At 38.0% G+C, this 22908-nt stretch overlaps 1 protein-coding gene across 6 annotated transcripts in view; it reads left to right on the top strand.

The window, feature by feature from the left end:
- LOC126101076 (PDZ and LIM domain protein Zasp) overlaps positions 1-21808 on the top strand; it is a 276320-nt gene extending 254512 nt beyond the window's left edge. For all 6 annotated transcript variants that reach the window (XM_049911753.1, XM_049911756.1, XM_049911751.1 and 3 more), the window contains 2 exons: positions 12041-12156; positions 20067-21808. In XM_049911753.1, coding sequence (XP_049767710.1) covers positions 12041-12156; positions 20067-20144 — 194 coding nt within the window. In that variant the 3' untranslated portion in view covers positions 20145-21808. The remainder of the gene's footprint in view (positions 1-12040; positions 12157-20066) is intronic.
- The last annotated feature ends 1100 nt before the right edge of the window (positions 21809-22908 follow it).

The raw sequence follows: 22908 nt of genomic DNA on the forward strand, positions 1-22908 counted from the left end.
AAGTGAATAAAGAGGAGAACATGCCGGAACAATCTTTAGCTTTTGTTCCTTTCATTGGCAACACTTCGTTTAAAATAGCAAGAATCCTCCGAAAATTTCAGGTAAAAGTGGTTTTCCGCCCACCATCGAAGATTGCAGACCTTGTGGGATCAGTTAAGGACAATCTGTTACCATGAAAGGCCGGAATTTACAAGATACCATGCCAATGTGGTATGGCTTACATAGGTCAAACCACACACACAGTGAAAGAACACTGCACTGAACATCAATGTTACACTCGCCTTTTGCAGCCAAGCAAGTCCGTTATTGCTGAACATTGTATTTCTATGAACATTCAATGGAGTATGAGAAAACAATGATTTTGTCCACAGCAACGTCTTTCTGGGACTCCATTATTAAAGAATCCATAGAAATACGATTGTCGGAAAATCTGTTAAACCGTGATGGCGGCTACCAGCTGGACAGTGCATGGAATCCCATCATCTCCACGATTTGCTCAAATCAAAGACGACAGAGTGCATCGACGGCCGTGGCAAACAGCAACGCAGAGGGCGACAGTTCTGCTATTCCACCAGCGAGGGCGCTGCCGGCAGGCAGTGTAGTACAACTATCAAGTTTTCGATGCATGCGCAGAATACTTACAGTACGCTATATATTGCGGGATGGAGGACATTTTCGCCAGTCTGCGACGGCTCACCTGAAGATGACTGGCAGGTGCCCAGTTGAAATATCGTGCGAAGTATTGAACGATGACCAGCTGCAAGCCCGAAATTTGTTTGAACAGTCAATTCGCTGGGAAAATTTTAAAATTCACAGGTCTACTTCATTTTATCTAACAGACAGGGACAAAATACACATAATCAGATCGAGAAATTGGGCCATTCTTGGGTACCATTGATATTAACAGCTTTTTCAGTATTAGACAGCGACCTTTTTTATTTTTATTTTTTTATTTTATTTTTTTTTTATTTTTTATTTATTTATTTTTTTTTTTTTTTTGAGCAAAACATTTAATGAACTTTGATGAGGTAATAGATTCTTACCCAGAAAGGAAAGCACGCCATGTAAATCTGTAGCAAGATTAGAGAGAAAGAACTGTTAGGACTTAAGGATTGAAGAAATGTGTACTGTTCTGCTTGTTTTTTTTTTTTCGCTCTCCTTTTTTTATTATTAGGAAAATGGAGAGCGCAGGGTGCCAAACTAACCAACTGGGGGCAGGAGAGGCACTACAGGACATTTTAATTTCCATTGTCCTGAACGTAGTTTGATGGCATCCATTACAAAATATTACACTTTGAATTCCACAGAGTGGAATACAGTGACGTGTGATAAAAGAATGCTGTGTGATGAGGTGTGGCACTGCACTTTGGCACACTTAAGACCAAATAACATGTCTTACATTTCCTCGAACACATGTTTTCTGTATCAGACTCTTCAAAAAGATATGCGCTGCAAAATGAAAATATTTTTGAAAAGTCTTTTTTTTCCCCCCTACCTCAAATACTTGAGGGAGGAGAGGGGGGGGGGGGGAGGGGCATCACTATCTAGTATTGCCCCGGTTTGGAAATATCGTAGATCTGGGGCTGATGCACAGAGCAGTCTGAGTTGTAGTGGGGAGGTGGGTAGTCTCCACATGACCCGTGTTTGTGTTTAGTGATTTTGCTGTTTCATCTTCATTTATTGCTCTCGTGTCGAATGAAAACAAAACAGATTTCAGTGGCTGGGAGCTACCAGGTGAATTAAAATACATTCACATAATTATGGAAGGCTAAAATATGTTATTAGTTTCAGATTATATTTTATTTCCACCTTTCTGACAGTCAAGCATTAATCACCTTGCAGAACAATGAAGCTATTTTTGTCAGTTTGCTAAAGAAATTTGGCTTTTATTATTCTTTTTCAATCAGTCAATTTATCTGAAACGAAGTGTTTAATTCCACACTACTGGCTCGTTTTAACTGTCTGCTACATTTCAAGTGCATGTTTTCATCATCTAGCATGTATGGCATTATGCCATAATAGAGAACCAAACATGAGATAATGCAGTACAGGTATTCCAAGAAAATTTACATCCAAATCTGGACATGCGTATGTGCACATTAAGCCAAATTATGCGTTTTAGTTTGGTTTGCAAAATTACGATGATCTAGGAGTATTCTCTGTCTTGTGTCTTTTAGGGCATAATGTAACATCTTTTAATGTTTTACACGTATGAACATATGGGCTTCCTGCGTCATCATAGCTGTGCAAGTGCGATGAAGCCTGTTATCTGGGGCTCTCTGGCAACTGCTGAAATGAACCTATTTCTAACAGGTCATGGGAAAATATTGCAAATGGATGTTTTAAATGGGTTACTTGCAAAGTAAATTTCCTTTTATGCAAGATGAACTATGTGCGAGAATGTACCGTGAATTTCTTAAACCACAGAGGGTTTGATTCTCATTTAAAAATCAACTCTTTGAGGGTGACCATTTAGAAGAATTTTGAGCCCATATGATCAGACATTTATGTTGTTGTTAAAAATTTTACTGGCACATCTGTGTGATGTATCTTAAAGTGTAACATGTGCAAAGAAGACCAACATTATATGTGAAAGCTTAGCTTCTCTTGCAGCTTATTAATCTTAGAGACCACTGTTATATGTGAAAGCTTTTCTTGTGTTCATGCTACTTAACAGTGATGTTGCTATTGGCTGACTATATCATGTGTCCTATGCTCTGAATATCCACTGTCATCAGCTGGTGAGATCACGTGACATGAGGCATGACTGGCTAACAAAGCACATCACAATCTCGATTTCAATGCTACGGAAAGTAACATGTAGTGTATGGTGAAATACTTTTGTAATACAAAAATATGCTGTGTGCATGTTGCTGCACATCAAACGTCTTTCCAAAATGTGTTTTTTTCCCTGAGTTTCGTTTTCTTAAGTGCCAATGTATAAAACCATAACCATTCAAAGGATTGACAAGTTTTACAGTTCCGAGAAAAAGTATACTGTCACTTAACATGGAAAAAGTGTAATTTCACCCGGGAGAAAATGTATTTTTAACTGGGAAATCTGGGAAAAATCCGGGAATTTTTTTTCCTGGTCTGCATATGCACTCTGCCCTTAGCACATTGCCCACAAGATGTTCAAAACATTGCTTGTCAACGCTGTCCTACTCTTTCAGTGGGAGTCCACCTGAGATCATCCAGTATGTGAAGAGTATCTTGTGATAATGAACTGCAGGTTTCACCTGTCCCAAGCATAAACAATGAAATTCACATGCTTTGCCGGCGATCTGTTGACATCTTGGATATTCGGGAATCCAGCCGGATGTTCACGTCGTTCTCGCACGATATTTCAACAGCATGCGAGAACGACGCGAACATCCGGCTGGATTCCAGAATATCCAAGATGTCAATGAAATTCACGTCAGCAGATATGACAGGACATTCCGTTTGTTTGATTTCTGCTTCCTATAGAGTCATATTCACTAAGAAGTGCAGTGTGCTCATAATTTTCTAGCTAGATGGACCCATTGCCAAAATGGCTGCAAGGGTGGAAGATGGCTAACACACCTCCCTGCTGGCATAGGTGTCTGGCTGCTTCCACAATCTTCTACAATGGTTATCAGGTGTTAGACAAATCCTGCAGTGATCAGTGAGAGGACCCCAGTATCATTTTTTTCAGCATGTGTAACTTTCTGGAAATGGATACAGTGCATAAAGCGCATTGCTTCCCACCTTTGGTGGGAATTTTTGCACTTTTTAGCAGAAAACAGGCAGCTGGGGTCCATGTGTGTTTCACTGTGTAGTGCACTGAGGTTATTCTGTGGAGGGATTCATATGCAGTAACATCCGCTGACTCCAAAGGAAGCACGCTTAAATGTGTAGATGACTAAAGACATAGAAAAGTCATAGAAAAGTCATATGGTATGCCACTTTCAAAGAATATTTGAATAAAAATGTGAGATTTGCTACCCTGAGCATCAAGTATTAAATACAAAGCCTCCAGTCATGTTACTGTAAAGAATAAGGTACCATAACTTTCATGGCAGGAAAACAGAGAAGACTAAGCCAGAAATTTATGCTGTTTATGAAAACTGTATTAATATTCATGCTACGGCAACTTAATGGCACAACAACTGAGGAGCCTGACATCTGAACAAAAGAAATAATGGTGTGTGTGTAGCTCCTCAACAAACTACTAGAAACAGAAATGTAGGACACTGATGATGCAAAAAATATAAAATTGGAAAACATAACCTCTGTTCTAAGGGATTTTGGTATCTATGACATTCCCAAACTTGTCGAGTTAAACGCTGTTAATATGTGATAATCTTTCTGTAGTAACACAATTCATATTTCCGTCGCACTTCACATAGTGTAGACTGGGAACCGTCTGATAGGTATGCCCGATGTGAACTGACTGGGCACGGCCCATGCTGCCTGGATTGTTGGTGTTTCGCCGGCAGAGGTCACGGCCGAATTCTCGCTTGCCCTCTGGTGGACGGGACTTTACTTGCGGCAACTACTGTCCATGATGTGCCGTGCCGATGTGTGCCTCCCGCAATCTTTCTGGTGGCTACTGCACTTTCATTATTTAAGTTGTGTAAACAACTTTTTTATAAAATAAAATACAAATGATACCCTGAAAGTTAATTAACCTTCACATAGTGACCAAGAATCTCCCTTAAATATTTCTCTGTTTCAGGAGTAATCACTGAAATCCTTTGTCTGGAAATGTGAAATAACAAACTGGTGTAAGTCACCAGTTACTAGCTAGTGAAATGTTATTGCCAGCTGTGTCACATCTGTTTCCCAAGCACATCTAAAATCTCACTGTGACCTCCTTCTGAAATTTGCAAGTCACTTCATATTCTCATATGTCTGTTACTTAGATACTTCTTTAACTACAGTCACTTTTGCATTTTCTTTTTCTGCCACTGCTTCACCACAATAAATACAGCATGAGCTCTCAAGCAAAGAAGGGGACTCATGGCAGACTATTTGCACAATCAGGTAATGTGTGGATATGACAAGGCCCATGCATATAAATGTTCTTTGCACAAATTTTTGTGCATTATCTTTTATTCCCATTCATCTGTGATTGTTCGTGAGGAAAGAGGCATTAGGTGGACATATCTTACATAAGCCAATTCAGCATCTGACTTCTCTTACCATCCTTCTGGTTGTGAAGTGACATATGTACATGGTCTAAGCTTTAAGTGACCTGCAAGTTACAGTGAGCAGTGTAAACAAGCTACATAGACACATTCATACTTGGTGACACAGTGTGCTCTATACAAGTGCACTGAGAATTCAGGTTTATTTTTACCTCCGTTACACACAATTATGGCCATATGGAGCAATTTTATGAGATTGAAATAATATTGAGAAAGAGTTTTCTGATTTTTATATCTATCTAATCATAGGAAATCACTACATACAGCTGCCTGTGTAATGGAAGTAACAGTAAGCTTGCATTCTTAGCTCATTTTAGTAATGTGTGTTTTTGCTAGTATTATCTGGTAACTACAGTTACCACATTTACAGTTTATTATTTACAATAGAATCTGTATTCTCAAATTTCTTTGTTAGGTGCTATACTTTAAACAGAAACTAGAAGTAGTTAATATTTTGATGTGTGTAAACAGTAAAATCATAGTAGGCTACTATGAAGTATGATGTTCGCAAAGGCTCAATCCTTGTACCACTGATCTTCTTAGTGAGCATTAGTGACCTACCAGCATTAATAAATAACAAGGAAAATATAATAATGCAAGACCTGAGTTTCTCCCAGTGTACACAATATTCAAAAAACGTACGGGAATGCAGTTGAGTGACGTCGTCAAGTGCAGATATTTCAACAGGAGCACACCCTGCCATTTTCAAGTCATAATGGTAGAAAATAAACACTGTGTAAGATAATTTAAAACCTCAGTTTTCAGAGAACTCTAGAAAGATAACATCTCACACACTGTAAACACTAGCACCATCAGAAACCGAAAATGACCAACCAGAAGTTATTGAAAGTGAAATTAATAATCAGTGGGTGAGGTAGCATTAACTCTGCACCTCTGTTTTTTTTTTGACAAGGAAGAAAGCAGGATTCTACGCATAATTTAAATAAAGCCACCATCTCTATTAATAAGGTTACTTGTTAATTTAATTGCAACAGATTCCTTAATAACATTATCCCAGTAGCTGGAAGTGCATGCCAGAATCTCTGTGTTGTTATATTCCATAGGATAACTAGTGCCAAGACAGTGTTCTGCAATGATGGATTTGATTCACTATTGTTAAGTGTATGTGATGCTTATGCTCAGTGTGCCTGTCTTTCACAGTGCAATACATGACATGCCACAACTGCAAGGAATATTGTAGACAACCAGCTTATGCGAACAAAGATAATTCTTTACGGAAACTAAAAGGACCCTGATCTTAAATGGTGGACAGAAAAGACACTTCACATCATATTTCCACAAAATACAACCACTCGTATTCAAAATGCTCCCTGCGTAAGACAGAAAGGCCTTAGATTTTGATACCACCTCAGTTCTTCGAACTTCGTTCACAGGGCTCTAGTCATCTCTGACCCAAGGAGTTTGTCAGCTGAGTTAGCCCATGTCAAAGTCACCTTTCATCAGAACAGTTATAGTGGAAGACAGATCAGTGCGCGTTGCTCTGTCGACCAATTGTGTGCTGGGGGAGCGATAATGATATTGAGGTGGTGCCAAAGTCTAAGGCCTTTCTGTCTTATGCAGGGAGCATTTTGAACAGGATTGGTCATATTTTATGGAAATACAATGTGAAGTGCATTTTTCGACCACCATCTAAGATTGGGAGGGTTCTTTAAGTTTCCATTAAGGCTGATTTTGGTTTGTGTAAAACAGATGTCTACCATATTGTTTGCAGTTGTGGCATGTCGTACATTGGCCAGACTTCGAGGACTGTGGAAGACAGTTGTACTGAGCATAAGCGTTACACACACTTACAACAGCCAAGCAAATCTGCCTTTGTACAGCATTGTCTTGGCATCAGTCATCATATGGAGTATAACAACACAGAAATTCTGGCACAGGCTTCCAGCTAAAGAGATGGTGTTATTAAGGAAGCTGTTGAAATTAAATTAGCAAGTAACCTTATAAATAGAGGTGGTGGCTTTTATTTAAATAATGTATGTGATCCTGCACTCTCCCTTGTCATAAAATGGAGGGACAGGGTTAATGGTACCTAACCCGTTGTTTATTAGTTTCACTTTCAATACCTTCTGACATTGGTCATCTTTGGTTTGTGATGGTGCTAGCATTTGCAGTGTTGGTGAGTGTTATCTTTCCAGATTCTCTGAAAACAAAGGTTTTAAATTCTTTTGCACAGTGCTTACTTATTGCAGTTATGCCTTGAAAATGGCAGGGTGTGCTCCTGTCAAAATATCGGCAGTTGTTGACAATGTCATCCAATGGAATTTCCATACATGTTTTGAACAAGCACAGTAATATTTGCTGATGACACAGGTATCATGATCAAGGGTGTGAAATCTTCAATGCAGATTACATCTGAAACAATAACATCACAAGTACAGAAATCGTTCATAGAAAATAATCTACCATGAAACTTCTCAGTCAGCAAATAACAAACAACAAGCTCTTGAAATAGATGTTAATGATCAGAAAATAAATGAAAGTTCACATTTAAGATTTCTGGGGATGCAAATGAATTATAAATTAAGATGGAATCAACATAATGATTACCTGCTGAGAAATTAAGCTTAGCATGCTTTGCAATAACAGCTATTTTATCCTTTGTTGACATGGAGATAATAACATTGTCATATTTTGATTATTTCCACTATCTGCTCTCATGTGATATAATATTCTGGGGAAATGCCCAAACATGAAAAAAAGTTTTTAAACCACAAAAATGTGCTGTGAGGTTGAACTATTGTGTTACAAGATGGACATCTTGTAGGTATGTAGGTATCTATTCAAGACGCTTGGGATATTGACACTCAAGAGTCAGTACTTGTACTCACTTAATGTTAGTTATAATCAACAACTTTCCCAGAGTAACTGTAATATTCCCATTCATGACACAAGGCAGAAGCAAAACCTTCACAAAGACTCACTAACTCGCAGTACAGAAAAATTAGTTTTCTTCTTCTTTTTTTCATCCTGCATGTAAAAAGAAGACAAAATTTGTTAAGTGTAAGTAAGAAAATCATACAATGGAAATGGAAAGTCCAGGATGGAATGTAACAATACGAGAGAAGGAAAGTTGCTACTCACCATATAGTGGAGATGCTGAGCTGTGATAGGCACAGTAAAAATATTAGTTATTCTCTACTTTGACCTTTGTGACTTCTCGCCAATTGTAGTGAGTTTTTTTCTTCCACTATCATCATCTTCCTCAGATTTCATCTCCTTTTTCCCCTGTGCATCCATTTCATACTTTTCACGCGTATTTGGGTGTATTTTTGCATAATTTTTTGGACGTAATTCTACTTTCTTACGTATTTTTTCGCATTTTTGCACTACCATGGATCGTTGCTCCTTCCATCTGCATCAATACAGAAAAGTTTCCTTATCCCTAGCCAGATCCCAGTCCCACATACTGTTCCTGCATTGTTGCTTGGCTCATGAAATCCCCCCTAATATCCTTACCATCAAATTACCCATCTCTGGTTGCCACCCCTCCTTCCACAATGACCTCCACCTGTTCATATTCTGCCCATTCTTAGCCCTCACCAACATAGTCCACAAAACCATATCAACCAAGCCCAATCCTCCTTGCAGTACCTTCTCTCCATCCACAAAATTCTCCTGCTATGTAATCCCAAATGCCTGGAACCCATAACACACATCGAAACTCTTGCCCTGCAGGAACTTGAGCAACATGCACAATGCCACCTCAAAAAGCTCTCCATCCTGCTCACTTCCTACGCCTGCCTCGGAGTACCACTGTCCACCACTTCTACAACAACCTCCAAACTTCCCCCACGCCCCCTCATAGCTGACAAACCTTGTCTTGCAGACCTACTACACTTACCCCACCCTCCGAAACTCCCTCCCACCACCACACAGAACTCAAAACCTAGACAGACCCGCAACACAATCATGAACCTTTCCTCCAGAAGCCTTAGTCCCACAGAAATATCAGTCTTTTCCAGAGGCCTCAACTTTTGCCCCACTCCCAAATTCAACCATGCAGGACTAGTTAATGACCTTCTCTCCTTCTCCCAGTCCCTACAGTGGAAACACTTTTTTGCCACCAACCCGACCAATCAGACTCAACCAAAGACCAACATTGAACCTTGCCTAACTCAGTTCACTCCTCCATCCAACCGTGATCCACCCCCACTGCCTCTAAACCACCCTCTGTTAACTTTCCAGAATTTCTTATCCTGGAACCTTGCCTCACCATCATTCCCCAAATCCCTCAACATGCATACTAACCTAACATTGCAGAAAGAACTGCAGTCCACCATCTAAAAACTGATCCCGATCTTATAATCCTACCTGCAGACAAAGATTCCACCACCGTAGTTTTTAACCGCAAGGATTACATGGCAGAAGGACTCTGTCAGCTGTCAGATACTTCCACCTACAAACCATGCCACAGTGATTCCATTCCAGCAATCCAGCAGGATCTCCAGTCACTACTCAAATTCTTAGGCCCATCCCAGAACCTCTCCCCAGAGTCCATCTCTCTACTTATCCCTACCACTCCCCGCACTCCCACCTTCTACATGCTTCCTAAAGTCCATAAACCCACCCAGGACACCCCATTGTGGCTGGTTACTGTGCCCCCAATGAGAGAATCTCTGCTCTCGTTGACCAACACCTTCAACCTATTACCCAGAACCTATCCTCCTATGTAAAAGATACCAACCATTTCCATGACCGACTCTCCACAGCTCCTCTCCCTTTACCACACGGTGCCCTGCTCATCACTATTGATGCCACTGCCCTGTACACTAACATTCCTAATGCCCATGGCCTTACTGCTATCAAACGCTACCTTTCCAGACACCCTATGGATTCCAAACCAACAACCTCCTTCCTAGTCTCCATAACCAACTATATCCTCACCCACAATTACTTCTCCTTTGAAGGCATTACCTACAAACAAATCCGCATTATGGCTATGGGCACCCACATGGCACCATCCTATGTTAACCTACTCACCTAGTTCAGATTCATTGATGACATCTTTGCTATCTGGATTGAAGGTGAGGACCCCTTATTCACATTTCTCTAGAACCTCAACAACTTCTCCCCCATTTGTTTCACCTGTTCCAATTCAACCCAACAAGCCACCTTCAAATCAGAGATGGCTACATCAGTACTTCTGTCCGTATCAAACATACTAACCACCAGCAATACCTCCACTTTGACAGCTGCCACCCGTTTCATACCAAGAAGTACAGCCTAGCCGCCCGTGGTCGTCACATCTGCAGTGATGAGCAGTCCCTCTCTAAATATACCGGGGGTCTCTCTCTGAAGCCTTCACTGACTGTAATTATCCTCCCATCCTTGTACAAAAACAGATCTCCCGTGCCTAATCTTTCCAGTCTCCCACCACCTCTCAAAGTCCCACAGTCCGGCCACAGAGGAGCATTCCCCTCATAACTCAGTACCATTCAGGACTGGAACAACTGAATTACATTCTCCACCAGGGTTTCGATTACCTCTCATCATGCCCTGAAATGAGAAATGTCCTACCCACTACCCTTCCCACCCCTCCTACTGTGGTATTCCGCCATACACCGAACCTACACAATATACTCGTCCATCCTTACACAACCCCTGCTCCCAATCCCTTACCTCATGGCTCAATCCCTGTAGTAGACCTATATGCAAGACCTGTCCCATACATCCTCCTACCACCACCTACTCCAGTCCGGCCATTAACATTACCTATCACATCAAAGGCAGGGCTACCTGTGAAACAAGTCATGTGATCTACAAGCTAAGCTGCAACCATTGTGCTGCATTCTATGTAGGCATGACAACCAACAAGCTGTCTGTCCGCATAAACGGCCAACAAACTGTGGCCAAAAAACAAGTGGACCACCCTGTAGCTGAACACGCTGCCAAACATGATACCCCTCATCTCAATGACTGCTTCACAGCCTGTAGCATTACACAACTGTCATTTCACCGCCACACCCAGTCTTTTAATTTCTTTTATTTTTATTTTTATTTCTCTCCTTTCCACTACTTACCCCCTCACTCCTCCGCACCTTCTCTCCTACCCTCCGTCTAAACTGCAACACTTCACTCCCACCATACAATCCCCCCCCCCCCCACCCGCCCCAGCCTCCTCCTACCCCCACTCAATTGCCACTCCCATCATGCACTGGTGCTGCTGCTCGCAGTGTAGTTTCAGCTCTCTGAGACTGCAGATGTTTGTGCAAGTTACACTTGTGTGTGTGTGTGTGTGTGTGTGTGTGTGTGTGTCTGTGTGTGTGTGTGTGCGTGTGTGTGTGTGTGTGTGTGTGTGTGTGTGTGTGTGTGCGTGCGTGCGTGGGTGTATGTGTGTCTACTGCTGACAAAGGCCTTAATGGCCGAAAGCTGATTGTGTCAATCTTTTTAAGTAAGAAAATGTTATTTCTCATAATTGTTAAAAATATAAATCATTCTCTCTCTCTGTTTCCATATGACAATTCCTGTTTCATGTACATGATAAAATGGATGGTAATAAATTGAATTGAAGTGAATCTACAATAAGCTCCCATTGAGTATAAAAATGATAGTGACAACCCTCATATATTCAGGTGGGAAAGCTGTTTTGAAATGGCCTTGAAGGAGTTTCTTATCAATAACTGTTTTTATAATATTAAGATATTTCTTTCTGAGCAGTAGCATATTTCGATTTGTACAAATAATATTTGTATGTATCAGTAATCAACTTCTCCAATTTCTTTATATGTATTGTTTGTAATTGTTTGCAGAAAGTTATGAGAGGAAGCAAAAAATATGTAAACAATCCAAAACAAATCCTGTTATTTCTTGTCTATCGAGAATAAATAAGCATGCATTTTTTTTTCCAGATTGGAATGAACTGTTCACAACAAAATGTTTTGCTTGTGGATTCCCCATTGAAGCTGGAGACCGCTGGGTTGAGGCATTGAACAACAATTACCACAGCCAATGCTTTAACTGCACTGTATGTACACAAAAATTTTCATTTGTTTAAGTTGAATAATACAGAAGTAAAAATAGAATATCAATGTTTCCAATAACATTTAACATTTAATATGAAACAATTTTACTTTAGTTAACAGAATCATCCACATGAAGTTTTAACCTTTTGACTGCTACAGATGTGCTGTTTGCCTTCCATGCAGAGTGCGGCTTTGCTGTCGCTGTACTGCTTGCTTAATGCTGCTATCAAAATTTTATTTAAAATTGAAAGCAAGACAATAACCACTTCATTCTTGAAATATTGGTTTTTATATCCAGTGGACAGTCATGCGTAGTGTTTCCAGTTTGTTTGTATAGACCAGCCGTCTGCTATGAGATACTTATCATCCAATTCTAAGAAAAACATTTGGTGAAAAAATATGATCTTTGCATGTCTTACTGTCTGATATCTCCACTTGATAAAGAATTCAATTTCTTTCGTTATGCATCATACTTACTACACTGCATCAAATTAAGTAAACATTGCATGAAATCTTAAAGAGTTTGCAGAGATAAAAATGCTTTGCGTAGACTTTGCTTATGGTTGATTTTAGTTTGTATGCTGCTGTGTACGAAATGTAGATAAGATATCAAAATTTTATTTAAAATTGATAGCAGAATGATATCTCATTTTTTTTCTTGAGATATTGATGTTTTCTATCTGCAGATGGTCATGCACGGTGCACCCAGTTCTGTGCCGATATTATGATAACAGTAATCATATATATCCGGCAGATTGTCATGCATAATGCACCCAATTTCATCCCCATATTATCGTAACAATCATCATGTTTCATAAACTGTTCAAGATACTGGAACAACGTTTTTTGCAAATTATAGCATGCAAAGAGGCACATGTATTGTATGATAAATATTCGAAACTTTTTTGTTCACTGAGATACAGAAGTAATTCATCTACAGCAGTGAGTGCATCAGTGAAACAGAATGCATAAACATTTCAATAGTCTTTAAGAAAAATATAGTAGCTGTGTCTAAACACATCTTTAGAACCTGGTAGCAGCAGAGCATGAAGAGTTAACTCATCCACAGCAGTCAAAGGGTTAATGTTCTTAAACTTTTAGATTGCAAACATATTTCACATATACTGTCAAAATATTTTTAATTTAACAATAAAGCTTAATTGTTCACTAAATGCTACATTTGTTACTGTAATAAATGTTTTGTTGGTTCTGTATGTACCAAAAGATCAGTACCGTAAATTACATCTCCAGGTTTTTGTTGTGTTCTGTTCTGGATTATATTTGAGGTTGTAGAATGAAAATGATCCTGTTCACTAGAAGTTTAATTGAAAATACATTACCTTGAAGACAATCTCTGTAAATATTGTGAAATGAATCCAACTATGAGTCAAGACAATTTCTTTGTCACAGAGGTCTTTAGGTCACTGGCAGAACTGTTTATCATAAGCTACCCACAAATTCATTCACCTGTTGCAAAATGATGTCCACAGATCTCTTCTTTCAATGGCACAAAAAATATTTATATATCCTCAGGAAATATGGAAGCTGCAAGGGAAGTGTAAAGACGTAGCAGAAGTGGCATATCAGAATGGTTTGAAACAGAAACAGAAAAAGCAAAGAACTGCTCCGTGCCCACTTCTTTTCATCATAATTATGGATCAGATAGCAAAATCTATTAAAAAAGCATATCATGAAACAAATGCCGCTGTATTTGCAGATGAATAAATGCAAAAGAAACTTGACTTTTGGAACAATATCTTCCAAAAGTTTAAACAAATCAAAACCATGGCCATCAGCTGAGTGGGAACAGATTCAAACTTTTCGTTAACAGATGCATGGTCAGAATCAGCAGCATGCTTCAACTACTGCAGGAGTGTTATGCTAAAAAACAACACCAAAGAAAAGAAAATACCCAATAACTAAAAAAATGTGAATTAAATAAACCTATAGTGGAACAAATAAATACCAGGATGTGCAAATATGACAAATTTATAATTGTATATTCCAGCCTCAGATCACACAAACAGTATCATTACCAACTTCAGCTTCTTAGCAAGCCATCTTCAGGTGATCATCTGATGATGATTTGCAAACAGCAGCAGTGTCATTTGCGTGGTTGGAGACTATTACAGACAGGTATGAGGTGAAAGTCATTGCCCATCTGCTTAATAGCATGTTGGTCCATCTTTAGTGTACAATGCAGCAGTGATTCAGTGTCACACATATTTCACATATCTTTGGCAGGTTTCCAGAGGTATGTGGCACCTGATGTCTATGCACAGGCTGTGCAATTCCCATATATCATGGGCCAGTGGTTTGTGGGCATGGAGCTGATGCTCAACAGTAGTTTTATTTGTTTACTGCTCTGTAAAACATTGCACCAGCCACAATGCAGCCCCACTATGGATGCTGTTTTGGAACACTGAGTGAGTTAGTTGACATCCATAAGCAGTTGGAAATTTCCTTAGCTGTTGTCAAAGAAATGGAAGTTGCAGCAAATGTATGTGTTGGCACGACTGCTGAGAGTTTTGTACCAGAGATACCAAAGGTACTTGAAGTACTATTCTCTCATGTGGATCCTGTCTCCTCTAAGGAAGTGTGGAATCTATCACTATGCACCCACTTGACTATGAATGGTGTGTCAGTGGTAGGGCTAAGTGCCATGTACAGGAGAGGCAGGGACCAGGGAGAACTTAGTGTGTTTTATTCAACTCCAAACAAACAAGTTCAACTGAAACCAGAACTGAGCAGTGAGACTAACTTCTCCTTTTGGAAAACATGCTGCTTCCTGTGTCAAGAGGAAGCACATGTCTATTAATATCTATTACCCATCAGAATTTCAAACGTATGGGAAATAATGATACTCCTTAGCAAAATGGCACCAGGTGCTCTCAGTTTGTATGCGTGGGGCCTCACTCTTAATGTCGAAGAGACTGTTCTGACAGCCACTGAGGGAACAGGGTCCAACCAGTTGAAAATTGTAGTGCAGATTGAAACAAATGATGCATGTCACCTGGCTCCCAGGTCATACTTGGATCATTCCAGTGACTGGAAGAGAGGGTTTAGAAGACCATTATTGCTCATTGAGTTTCAACAAAGCTCAAAAGTTGCAGAATTATCCATAGAAATTATCAGTGCCCCCTCAATTTTAGTTGAATATAAAGATAGAACCAGAGATTTCAAAGATTCTGTGTCAAGTGACTTACACCATAGGGTTGAGAAATTTAGATCCACCCCCTAATAGACCGGTGCGCATCAGTCTGCTAGCCAGGTAGCTAACTGAGTGTGGAGGCACAACACAAGGCCTTATTTATATTAGGTGACTCTTCATCCTGTATATGTAACAATAGCCATAAGAGACCCAGAAGTGTCAGTATAAGCTCCAAAGAAAAGCCCTCTACAGGCAAGAGTATTCAAATCCTTGTTACTAACTGCCAGGACATTTGAAACAAAGTGCCAGAGTTTGAATTGCTCCCACAGGGCAGTGGAGCTCACATAACACTAGGCACTGAAAGCTGGTTAAAATTCATAATAGATGGCCATGAGATTCTTGAGGGAAATCAAAGTGTATGTGTAAAGGCTAATGGTAATAGAATGTATTGTATTTGTGGCAGTTTAATATATGAAAAACGCTCAAGTCAAAACAAATACAGTAATCTTGCCTGATATTTCTCTTTGTTCCATGAAGCATCACATGGGCTTTACTCTTGTGACGAAAATTGCGTTTTAATGGATATGTTAAAAAAAGAAATACATTAGTTGCCTGGAGCTTCAAAGATTAACAAAAGTTAAACGGCAACTTATGTAGTATGCTTACAACTAGCAAAAGATCAAAAATGCTTCAATGATGGTGTACTTTTGGTAAAATGTGCAACAGAAATGACAAAAGCATTTGGTTAAATGATGCCAAGGAATGTTTTAAAAAAGCTGCTTTGCGTGCAACACTGTAAAAAGTGGAATCCTTTATATGGATCACAACATAAAAAAGAAACCAAATAATTTAATTGCAAACTGCCCATCTTATTAATTTTGTATGGACGAGAGTAGGCTACAGATTCAACAGCATTTCAAATGGTTCAAATGGCTCTGAGCACTATGGGACTTAACATCTGTGGTTGTCAGTCCCCTAGAACTTAGGGGACCTAACTAACCTAAGGACATCACACACATCCATGCCCGAGGCAGGATTCGAACCTGCGACCGTAGCAGTCATGCGGTTCCAGACTGAGCAACTCGAACCGCTAGACCACCGCAGCCGGCGACAGCATTTCACTTAACTTTTCTGTGCACAAAGAGTTACTTTACTTCTGCTATTTGAATCAACAGGTCTGCATATTTTTAATGCCATTAAAAAGTGCTCTAACAGAACAGGTGGTTTTAAAAAATGCACTATAATTTGTGGTGATGGTGCACCACTTATTGTTGGGAGCAAAAATGGCTTTGTTGGTCAGTTAAGGAAAAACTGAATAAATTGTTTAACTTTTCACTGTATTAGTCATCAGGAAGCACTATGTGGGTAAGTGTCAGAATTCTGTCCAGTATGAAAGATGTAATACAAATTACATATATAATAATTTGAATAAATTAATCACTAGCTCATCACAGCTTTAAACAGTTTTTGGAAGAAGTTGGTTCAGAATATGGAGAAATACTTCTTCAATCTGAAATTAATTTGCTGACTGCAGAAAATTATTAAGACTGTTTCGTTTTCTCCTATGCTATGAGTAAAATAAGAGTTTACGAGTGGTATAAATGTTTCAAAGAGGGTCAAGAAAATGTTGAAGATGGCAACTACCCTCAACACCCAAGCACATCAATTACTGATGACAATATGGAAGACGTAAAGAAAATGGTTCTGGAAAATTGCCAGATCACCATCAGGGAGCTTTCTGAGTTTGCTGTAGGTATGATGTTGGAACCAAGGCCCAGCCGTCCCATTGGAAATTGCCTGAAGAGCCAAGATGAAAAAACATTTGGCAAGTTCGATCACCTGTGAAGGTTCTTCTCACTGTTTTCTCTGGTTACAGTGGGATATTGTTTCACACGTTCCTGCCTTATTGTTGTATGGTTGATAAGGTTTACTACCTGTAAGTTATGTGCCATTTTCATCAAGCAGTCTGAAGAAAATGACCAAAATTGTGGCATAACCATTTGTGGAAATTGCATCACGTTAATGCTCCCGCTCACACTTCAATGTTTGTTTGTGAAATTTTGGCAAAAAACAAAACCATTTTGTTTCCTCAACCACCGTATTCACTGGACGTGGCCCACTGTGACTTATTTCTATTCCTGAGGCAGAAGAGAACCATGAAACGGTATCGTTTTGCCAGCATTGATGATTAAAAACAGGATCACTGAAGGAGCTGAACCCCATAACAAAAAGTGAGTTCCAAAAGTGCATTGGAAAAAGTGCTGGCACAGGTGTATTGTATCTGAGGGGGATTACTTTGAAGGGGAGAAAGTTGATATTGCTGAATAAATAAAAATACTTGAAGAAAAACAAAAATTCCCAATTCTTTTTGATCGCACTTTGTGTATATTACTGTTACTTTTGTTATCGAACTATGGAATTGGATCTTCGAGCTTGGAGTGTGGATCAATGGAACTGTGTCACCCGGTTGGATGAATCTCATTTCTTGTTACACCAGATTGATAGTCACACCTAGATATGTCATAATTCAGGTGAATGACTGCTCAAAACACGTACCGTACCATGCTATGAACACAGGCTGGTGGGCTCAGTATCATGCTATGGGGGGCATTCTCCCATGAGCTGCAATAATAACTGGAGGCACCTTGATAACCGTGGTGCAAGTGAACATTATTGCTTACCGCCTGCTCCTTATCTATATCTAAATCTACATCCACACTCTGCAAACCACTGTGAAGTACATGGCAGAGAGTACTTCCTATGTACCAGTTATTAAACATTGGGATTTTCATTGGGATTGTGTACAAAAAATATTTACTCCCCCATTCCACACTGAATACACAGTATTCTTTTATACATTCTCAAGAACCATAACAGAAAATAGGCACAGTAATAACCAAAATGACAACATGAGCTATACCTGACTGCAGACAAATAAGCGAGCTGCAGGATGCAGTGGTGCTGTGATGGTATTGTGCGAGTTGGGAGGGGGAGGGGGGGGAGGGGCAGCACTCATTTGAGGGGATGGCTTGTGATGCTCACCTTGCCAGGTCTGGCTTAAACAGTATAGGAAAATCAAAGAATTCACAAATTTTGATGGTCAGATGAGGACTTAAATCATTTGTAGCAGTTGCAACTGCTTTTTAATTCATCGTTTGTTGTCTTTGGTGTCAACGTACTGGCTGAAAAAGTAGGGGTTGGATGTGCAACTACTGTAAATGATGTAGCTGGCAGGTACATATTTGCATTTTACCGTGGTTTACTTTCACTTTACACGACCCCCCAATAATACACAGTTATATATGTATGGCCAGTGTACTATTGTGTAAACTTTCCATAAGCCTCATTAATAGTTTGCAGGTGAATCTCCACTTACTGCTACAATAGTTTTCTGTTGAACATCTATGAGCAGTAAAACCATAACCATGTAGTTCACAGTCCTTCAAATAAATTGAACAGCCACTGTCATTGCTTTAACACATGGCCTATTGATGTAACAGCTATTCCACAGTTAATTTGAAGCATTATTGTTGTAACCAACACAGGTTTCTCGTCTGAAACTTGGCCGTGGACTGACTAACTGTGACCAAAAATCAGGCCTTTATATGTCATCACAATAATAGGTACTGAAAATATACATTGTTCAAAGTTAAATTTACAGAAATTCCAATTAAAACTTAACTCATTAAATGAACTGAATACACCAAAAAATTGGTTAACAGTTTCTTCTACTGCAAGAGTTACGCTGAATTATTTGTTTAAATCATGAAATTAACAAATATTGTTACACAAACAATACTTTTGACACAACTGTTAATTACTTTGGAATTAATTAAGGGCTGGATTTGCTAACATGATTTCAAATGGAGCCAAATAGATCCTTTAAGATTACTAGCATTTTGTCCTCCAAATGTTTACAATTATTACAGAATTTGTTTGTTTGTGTGTCAATTTATGTTACGAAACAATTACTGATTTCACCCGATAACAAAAGATACTAACTAGGAATAGTCAGAACAAATTAGAAAATCAATTACATACATAAAACTAAGCATGAAATTAGATCCGGTGTGATATTCTTTAAAACTAAGGGTCAACATTTCTCTTTTATGAAAATGTAGATTATATTCATGTACGTTAATGGTAATTAGTTGAAAGTGAAAAAACGAATTTAAGTAGGCCGATGGCAAAACAAGAGGGGAAGAAAAAATATCCGAACTTGCTTCGTCACACACTGTCCACCCAAATATGAGAGAAGTGCTTTACCACTGTGCCAACTCTCTTAGTTTGGTGATAAGAGATCACATTTAGGTCAGGACTGTCTGGAAAATTATCAAGTTGCATCATCCAGCTCCAGAATACAGTCCATCCACACTTTTCAGAACAAATCTTTTTTTGAATAACTATCATGTGTTTGACAACCTGTAGAAACTTGTTCATGGACAGTGGTATGCAGCAAATGTGGGTAGTTGCTGCTAGATATTATTGCAGTCTGGTCAATGGCTTTAAGACATTTTGGAAAGGAATTGAGCAGTAGTTGTGGGGATTATGTTTCATATTATCAGTTTTCAAACAGAACATTTTGACAAACTGCTGGCTTTAATTTGATAACTCTTAATATTATTTATTGTATTGGAATTGTAACAGTAATGCTGAATCAGAAAATATGCAGCTATTTGCTTTACTTTATGCTTATCAGTACAGTCGAAATTAAATTATCTTTTCCATTATCTATTTTTATTCATTTTCACTGTTTTACAGAACTGTAAGAAGAACTTGGAGGGAGAGAGCTTCTATGCCAAAGGAGGGCGTCCATTCTGCAAAGCACATGCTCGTTAACTAGCCATTAAGTTCCAGATAAACATGTATAACATTGTTCAGCGTGTGTGTAAAGCAGTTATCAGTCATATGTCAATATGAGAGATGTTTTTGCATAAAATATGCCAACATTTTTTTTAGTTTCAGTGATTATTTGCACAACATACATTTGTATCTATAGTTTGATCTGAAACTCATATTTACAAGACACCTTTCTAGATCATTCTGTAAAGTACACACTATTCCTACTCAATAAACTATTGTTCAGTGTATGAGGTCATTCATGTTGATTGTTTTATGCAGTATGACAAAGAAAGATGGAGAAGGATGCTAGAGATTCTGTTCCAGTGTCAGGTATCATTGTATGGTGCAAAAAGAAACTGTTACATAAAAAAAGGAATGGTGCTGTTGTCACATTATATATGTTCCTACAGCACTTTTACCTAAAGTGCAAATGTTGGATATTAATTGTGTGTAATCAATAACACTAGTTCACTGAATGCTTGTAAATGGATAATATTAATATGTAAGTTCTACACTTTATCTTGCTTATCTGATTGTTTCTATTTTCTTCTTCTTATTCTCCTTCTCTTTTCCTTATTTATGTACTTACTTAAAACATTACACACACATAAATATGACAAACTGCAATCTCTTGAATACTTTCTCTCGTACACAGATTTTTCTCATATGACAGATTTGTATCTTGTGCATTTGTCTGTAATTATTCATCATTTAAAATTTTAATATATTGTGTGGTTTCACAAGGCATCAGATGTTACTTTTTGTACACATATATTTTGTGAGAGATATGGGCATTGCTCTTCTAAAGTATGAGACATCTGTGTGCGGTACTGACTGTCAGGTGTAAATAATAATAAACAGTTACCTGGTAGATTATAGATGCATTTAAATTAATACCAGAACATTCATTACTCTTCTTGTTTTGTTGAGAACTATGGTCCATGCAAGTAAGATGCTGTAATTCCTATTATCATTGCCGAAACACTAACATTTCATTGTGAGGTAATCAAAATTGTAATAATATCCCCTGTATCTTAGTAATTCCCATATCAAATAAACCGTGAATTCTAAGTTGCCAAAATAAGTTTACATGATAAAACATAAAATTTTTTGCAACAATAATTTATGTTTTCATCATGTAGCATCTGATCAGGCACACAATTCCAGGAGGAATGTTTGTGTCTTTTTAGAATAATAGTCTACTTCTACAATTAAGGTCTTTTATATGTGATATCCTGCATGTGAATATGTTTTGTTGCAGATTTTATTTATGTTAGCATTCAACAAATGCTGTCCAAAGAGAAAATACAGAATATAAGTAAAAATATGTTTTTCCAGTTCCTTTGTTTGTAAAAAAAATCAATATCATTTTAAAATTGCTTTCCTAAATACATAAGCATGTAATGAAGTGGGATGTTTGAAACCATTGTTCATATGTCATTCCTTATTACTACACCATTCATAATTAATTAGAGAACAATGCAAAGTATTAATTATGTTTCATGAGCAGGAAAAGAAATCTTTATTGTTTCTGTGTTGGTGACATTTAAGAGAAACATTTCAGCTAAGTACTGTAATAGGTATTTCTATAAGCATATCTGACATACCTGTTTATTTCTCCAACAACATAATGGGGTAAAATATACAACTCTAAATAGTAATTATCTAATTACTGTATTTACTGTGTATTCATTCCTATCCAAAAATATTTAGGATCAGTCTTTCATCTCAATCTTGTTAAAGATACTTCAGAATTCACAAATAAGAATTAACACCACAGACAAGCCAAATAGGAAATGGTTGTTTTTGATTGCTGTACTACTTTTCAAGATTGTCTCAAAACTCACAATTTATAAACCTTAAATTCACCATTGGTTTTTATATTGATACTTAGTACCTACTTAGTAGAATATTTGAATTCTAGAATAGAAAGATCAGTGTTCTATAATTTGATCATTCATTGGCAATTTCATTATTTGTTGTACTAAAACAATTACTATTGTTGCAAAGATTCTGTTGAAAATTTTTAGAGAATGATTTTTAAATATTAACCAAAAATTACAAGATGATCAATAAGAAAAGCTATAGAGTGTGTATGAATTGTTTTAGTAATATGAACTGAGATAAACAGGCAAACTAGTGCAACTTTCATTCACATGAAACAGGCGTTTAAAAGAGGGGACTGGATGTTACTATTCTGAAAACAGCAAAATTTAAATAGACTGGAGAGATAATAGGTTGTTCCTCAAATTGTGCAACAAAAATATTTGTGGGATTAAAATGCAGGTTATAATAAGAATATATATATGAGAAGGTTTTCCCCTGTCTCCATAATTATTTTATTTTATTTTATTTCGTAGAAAGTATAAAAGAATCCACAAAAACAACACACAATATGGATAAAAATGAATAGTAAATAGGTAGGACCTACATTGCATTCATTTAACAGGCAATTTATAACCTCAAAATATATAAAAGAATTATATATTTGGAATTTTGACTGAGGGACTAGGCTGCCATAAATTAAGGGTAAGTATGCACAAAAAGCAAAACAGTGGTGACAAATAATTGGACTGCCAAGTGAAAGCAAGCAGTAAGATACAAAGAAACTCTATAGTCAGTAAATGAATTCTGGTACCAGTACTTCTATAGTACAATACAACTGACAAAAATAGAAATCTGATGAATAGTAAAAAAGTATCACAATGATCAAATAAACCTTCACATATAACAGTAATTTATGAAGAAATGAACACCAGAC

The sequence above is a fragment of the Schistocerca cancellata genome, chromosome 9 (genome assembly GCF_023864275.1).
Source record: "Schistocerca cancellata isolate TAMUIC-IGC-003103 chromosome 9, iqSchCanc2.1, whole genome shotgun sequence".
In the NCBI taxonomy this organism is placed as follows: domain Eukaryota; kingdom Metazoa; phylum Arthropoda; class Insecta; order Orthoptera; family Acrididae; genus Schistocerca; species Schistocerca cancellata.